Source organism: Ruditapes philippinarum, unplaced genomic scaffold, assembly GCF_026571515.1.
Source record: "Ruditapes philippinarum isolate M1 unplaced genomic scaffold, ASM2657151v2 ctg22487_1_1_1_1, whole genome shotgun sequence".
Lineage (NCBI taxonomy): Eukaryota > Metazoa > Mollusca > Bivalvia > Venerida > Veneridae > Ruditapes > Ruditapes philippinarum.
The window spans coordinates 3,433-10,037 of record NW_026859881.1 but is presented as its reverse complement, the minus strand read 5'-3'; the positions used below and the strand labels follow the sequence as shown (position 1 = coordinate 10,037).

Sequence of the window (6,605 nt, the reverse complement as noted above, 5' to 3'; positions counted from 1 at the left end):
TTCTGTGTAGCTTGTAATGAAAATTTTACTGTCAAGCATTTTCTTCTTGAATGTCGTGATTTTTCACAGGCCCGTAATAGATTTTATTGTGTAAATTCACTCAAAGAACTATTTAATACAATTCCATCAAAAAACATCATTGATTATTTGAAAGAGATAAATTTTAAGCCTATTATAGCATTCGGCACGATATGGCAAGTTATGTGTTGACGTGCTGTATTAATCCAAACAAACAAACAAACAAGCATTCTTATTGTATTAAGACATAAATATTACAATGGGAATATCATATTTTTTTATCTTATTTAGATTTTATTTCAATTCATACTATAGTACTTGAATTTATTTCTAACAGATTATGTGAAAATGTCCATTCTATTCCTGATGACATCGACGCATTATTCAGTACAAAAGATCTTGCAGATATAAATCGGGGTTTAGAAAACACTACAAAACGATTTGAAAAAATCGAACTAAAGAAAGAAGAGGCTCTTGTAGGCTTAAATTTGTCAAGAAAGAAAGCCGACATGAAGATCGACAATGAAAAGCAAGAGCTTATTAACCATATAGAAAACATGGCAAGACAGTCTAAAAAGGACGTTGGGAGAAAATACGAGACCGCAAAAGATGAGATTGAAAAAGACCGACAAGCAGCGAAAGAATTCAAAGATGGCTTTAGAAAGCTAACAACAGAATTTGAAACATCAGCAGGAAACAAGTCACAACAATTTGTATGCATGAACATTGCAAAACGAAAACTAAAAGAAGGAAAAAAGAGCTTATCTGACTTCAAATGCACTGGAGAAGCCAGCGTTTCATTTCATGTAGATTCGGGAATAGTGAATTTTTTTAGAGACATTAAAATCTTTGGTACAGTAAAATCCACAATAGAAACCAGCCACCACTACACCGTTGAGACTGTCAAAGATATGAATGTTAAGTTACAAGATGATGAAACAACTTGTGATATATCTGGCTCATGTTTGATAGAAGATGGAACGCTGTTATTAGCTGATTGCGAAAATAAAAAGCTTAAGTGCGTTAATATCGAAACTATGACTATTAATAGTTCCTGTAGTTTTGACCAAACGCCATGGGGTGTATGCTGTACCAGTAAAGATGAAGCAGTCGTTACCCTTTCTTCGCCTTGTAGTATTCAGTTTGTCTCAATCGGTACTGAACTAAAACCTACAAGAAAAGTTAACATTAATCATAACTGTGGTGTAGGAATTTCCTTTAAGGATGATAAGCTATATATCACTGATAATGCCAAAACGTTATATATACATGATATGTGCGGTAAAGAACTACAAAAGATATCAACAGACAGCACAGGCAATGGTCTGTTTAACTGTGTTCGAGAAATTGACCTCAGTGATGCTTTGCGAGGTGGTGTAGTTGCAGATCTGTATGAAGGTGTTATCATTCTTAATGATCAGTATCAGCGCATTGCTGTATATTGTGAACCCGAGTTGCAAAATGCAACATCAGTGTGTACAGATGATGTAGGAAGCATATTTGTATGCGGATATAACTCACGCAACGTGTTACAGATTGGATATGATGGGAAGAAGATATGTGATGTGTTGACATCAACGCATGGACTACAATATCCCGAGTCACTGTGCTTTGATTCTATAAAACGCCGATTGATAGTGAGTCAGAACAGTGACTTTGTCAAAATTGTTCAACTTAAATAGAGAATGCAATTATCAAAATACGTGTGAAATGTATATTATCTATATAAGTCGAAAACAGACCTTTTTAAGCAGTGTCATTTATACGCCTTGCACATGTAATACTGTAGTAAAATAAGATTTTGATAAATTAAGAACAATAAATTTGAAATGATACACCACATCATGGTTCGGCACAAGTAGTATTTCATTAGACTGTTGCATTTAATTAGACTCTTGCAATTGATGACTAACTATTCAAAGTGGATTGGCCTACATTGAACACATTTTCCATAACTATTTCAAATATTGATAATAACAGTAGAAATGTGTCCGTTGACTTGTCATATCAATTATTGCTGGAAAGAATGATAAAGTTCTAAGTGAGTTGTAACCTTTTTATGATGAACAATAATGAACAATGAAAGTTCCTGAGAACATTTTATATAAATATTTGTAATACACGATCATGTATTTCACACGTGCCAACAAAATTCATATATAATTATTTCGTTTGTCTGATACTAAATATTATCAACGAACGTAATATTTCAATGTATTACAGAACAGAACAGAAGAAAATATTTATTTTTGTAGATTAACAGACCTTCAATTATATACTTTGAATATCGATAGCTTTATAAATTGTTTATGCACGACATGAATTCATTTTACAAGAATGCATTAATTTGTGGTTTTTATTGTTTGGGTCGTCAGACCAAACAAATAATGGTAGCGAAATTTCAGACTCTAATGCTGTTAATTGCAAGTGCCGAAAGTAGTCCGCTTTTTTGAAGCGGTTACTTCCCTTTATATGTAACACTTAGGTTGAAAAATTTAGGGGAGATCACTGCGTAAATATGGTCACATGAGAGGCGGATTAATTTTCAAGCAAAAAAATTCCCGAATGGTCGAAGATTTCTAATATTGGTTTATTCTTTATAGATATACATGCTTATAATAAGCGCCATGATTATTTACATAAGTGTTAAACAACAGTTAGCGTCGTTACAAACCCTAACTAGAATAATATGGTTTTCTTTAGGTCGTTAATATGTAAATCCACCGTGGCCGAGGGGTTTACGCGCTCGCTAAGGAAGCGAGAGGTCTGGAGTTCAAGTCCCAGTTAAGGCAACTCATTTTTTTTTCAAATTGTTTAAGTCAAATAAACATTGGATCGAATATCAGTGTTGCAATTAGTCTTATAGTCAATCTACTACAATTAAAACGCTGGAAAGCATTGGTGGCACTATAAAAAACAAATTGTTTTATAATCTCACAACCTTCACCTTTCTGACATTCTGAGACCCAAACAAATTCAGCGCCTTCCGTGCTTTGATTTTCTATTGGCTTCATAAAAGGTTATTACAGAAAATGTGTGAGATTTGAGTACCGAAGTTGATATATGAATAAATGTGAACTTTCTTAAATCACTGACTGTATTGTTCGGTTTAGTGATGAGTTGATGCTAAGTAAAACAGTATGTTGAGTTCTATTAAAAAATACAAACGAAACTTCCACCCTTAACATGCCTTAAAATAGCTGCATACACAAGAAGCTTCCATACACTCATTCCATTTACGTACATAAAGGAATCATAATCACACACACACATACACACAAGAGGTCTATACATGCATACACTCCTCATAAACATTACATACACACTTACGGAAAAATAAACGCACACACGCATTACATACACAAATGCAGTACATATGCGTGCACACTCCTCATACGCATTATATACACACATGCGGTACATATACGCACACACTCCTCATACATAGCAGCCGTCCGGTCAGCCCAATATGTAGAGCGTACAGAAAATGTGACTTTCGAACAAAAAATGTATCCCGTATCCCTCCATTGTATTCCATGTATAATTTGCTATCATTACATATGTATTTTATTTTAATGCAATTAATATTGAAACAAATTGACATCAATCAATTAAAATGTTTAAATAGATTTAGCCGCTTCAAATTATTTATCATTCTGTTTTTCTTAAAGTTAGAAAATGTTACGTTTGGATTGATGTCTGTTTAGTATTTATCAATAAATTTTAGTTGTACAAATACATTAGTTTAAAATCTTCAGATTGATTCCACAATGCGATGCGCGCATGTGACATTCCATTTCAAAAATCAAAATCCTTGATTCGGGACTTTAGCGAGAAGTGGATGGAGGGAAGGGGAACAAAAGAAAAGGGTATTTAAATGAAAGTTTGAACTGACAAGGCTGAAAGTCACCGTTAGCATTTAACATAAAAAAAATCATAATCGGTGCTTAAATTATCTATGTCATATTTGTTGAAATAATTCTTATTCATTCTTAGTAGTGTGGTACGTTTATGTTGCATAATATATTATCATTTCATTGTTATTTGAAATAAATGACTTTGTTGCGATTGCTATGTGTGCATGCGTCTGTTGCTTTCCTGCGCATCAGTCAAAAACGGTAGTCTATTCAATTATCTGCTAAGGGAGCATAGGGTTTGTGCGCGTGTATGAGATTGAATTTGACTGTTGTTTTTTTTGTTTTGTTTTTTTTTTGGTGTTTTTTGCAATATAAAATATTATTCCAACTTATATTGTTTCCTTATATCTATATGTGTTCATTGATCTTGCACTTCATTTTTACATGTAGTCATAACTATATAAAGATTTATTATCTTGCCCCTGTGAGTAAAGAGTTATTTTGTAACTTGTTTGAGCATAATTTTGTTATAACTTTTTTACTTTGCTTTGTTTAAAAAAAAGCATGTAATGTTGATTTTTTTTTTATTTTAGTAACATGCTTTATAATCTGATGGAAATAAAAGGACATTTTGTCTGGACTGTTAAGCATTTGTACGAGTAGATTTTAAGAAAAATCCATCTTGCCGTTTTATTATTTTGATCGTTCCATTTTTTATAACACGACACCAATTTTAGGTTGCCAGGCTCCTAGACGGCCAGCTTTTGTCTAAGTACATATTAAGCGCTTACCTGTTTTGTGTATGCCCGGGGCATGTTTCACCTGGATTAAACATTTTATATTATCTTTTGAAACATTTTCGGAATTAAAGTGTATATAAAGTGAATATAATTTGTGGATTTATCTATGGGTAAGCAAACTGGTAAAGGGAAAAAACACCGTGAAAGAGAAAAACGGAAGAAAAGCAGTGAAACCGAATTCGACATTCGAGTGCAAAAACACGCAAAACACGGAAGTAATATTGACGCTGACTACGATTGCAGTGATTACGAGGATAACGAGTTCGGTACTGTACACAGTCAGGATATTGGGGTAAGCGCTATTATCGGTGAGGCGAACGACATATTATACAATACGAATACACATAACTTTGCTCCAGGTGCCTCAGACTCAGTTTTTAATACACCAGTTGGTGACAAAAGGCCTAGAGCGCAAGAAAGTAGCCCCCTTTCAAACATGTCACAAAAGGAGTACACAAGTTTGGGTGATAAGATTGACTGGTTAGTGACTGCAGTGTCCGAAATGAAAGTCAATCAAGAAAGAAATCGAACGGCTTTAGAAGAGAAAATAGACAAGTTAAAAGTCGAATTTGTAGAACAAATAGAGCAAAAAGTCTGATCGCTTCGTAATGAAATCACCACAAAACTCAATACAGAAAGTGCACGTATTAATGACATATTGGAAACGGTTCAATCATTAAGTGGGCGGGTCGGTTCCCTGGAAAGCAGCCAGCCTATACTACAAGGAGCGGTCGGTCAGACGATAGACTTAAATAACGGCGAGCAATCGACGCATATGCCTGTGGGATTTAGGCCAAATAACGGTGAAGATTATGAAAGGTCCGTTATGGTCAGTGGGATCAATTTTGACAAAGACGAGGTAATCATCGATAAGGCCAACAGCGTGATTCATGAACTCGGCGAAGATATTGTTCAAAAAGTCAAGGTCGTGAATGCAATTCGTTATCGTCGCCGTTTTAATGGAAAACCAGGTTTTGTGAAAATCATTCTAAGAAACAAGGAAGAAAAGGTATTGATTCTTCGAAATAAAATGAAATTAAAGAATTCTGAAACTCATAGTGAGGTGTATATAAAAAGCTGCAAAAGTCATGCAGAAAGATTAATCGAGTCAAACACCAGAGCTTTGTTAAGGCAATTACCACAGGGGCATGATTTTCGGGTAGATGCTAACGGTAGACTTAGACGAAATGTACGTCAATCACATGAAAATACTAGTACCCCACAGATTATTAATAATTAGGACGGATCCCGACCCAATGGCACTGTAAAAATAGGTCATTTAAATGTTTGTGGTTGGACAAATGACAATCATGCCCTACGAGAAGATATTGTGCGAAGTATAGACGCAGATATTTTAACTGTAATTGAAACACATTTACCAGCTGATAAACATATTCAATGTGAAGGCTATACGTGGTTTGGTCACAACAGAAACGAAATGCACCGTCGAGCGCCGAAACCGTCCGGTGGTGTAGGTATTCTCGTGAAAAAATGGGTCGTGGAAACGTATGAAATAAGCATAGTAGATAAATCATATGACGGAATATTGGCTTTGAAATTTGATAATCACGATATTGATACGAGTGTGATAGTGTTCTCATGCTACCTACCCCCTGAAAACTCTGTATGGGGTCGTGATAGCCAGTCATTTTTCGCGCACTTACTAGCTTTAATATATACTTATGAAAATTGTGATTTTATGTTTATTGGAGCCGATTTTAATGCAAGAATTGGTAGTCTCTCTGACGTTCTAGAAGATTGTGACTCTATTCCGCCACGTGTTGTTTTAGATAAAAAAGTTAATCAGCATGGCCATTCGTTGATTGAATTCTTAAATGACACAAAATTCTGCGTCTTAAACAATAGATTTTCACATGACAATTACACTTCCATTTCGGTGAAAGGACGGGCGGTCGTCGATTATATGTGC

The 6,605-nt window shown here is 34.7% G+C and overlaps 1 protein-coding gene across 1 annotated transcript; it reads left to right on the top strand.

Annotated features, from left to right (window-relative positions):
* Positions 1–355: 355 nt before the first annotated feature.
* LOC132758193 (uncharacterized) lies at positions 356–1,700 on the top strand (the record flags this gene model as incomplete). The annotated part of the gene is made up of 1 exon (XM_060749748.1): positions 356–1,700. A coding segment is annotated over one exon (1,345 nt), but the record flags the coding sequence as incomplete, so codon positions are not given.
* Between the last annotated feature and the right edge of the window lie 4,905 nt (positions 1,701–6,605).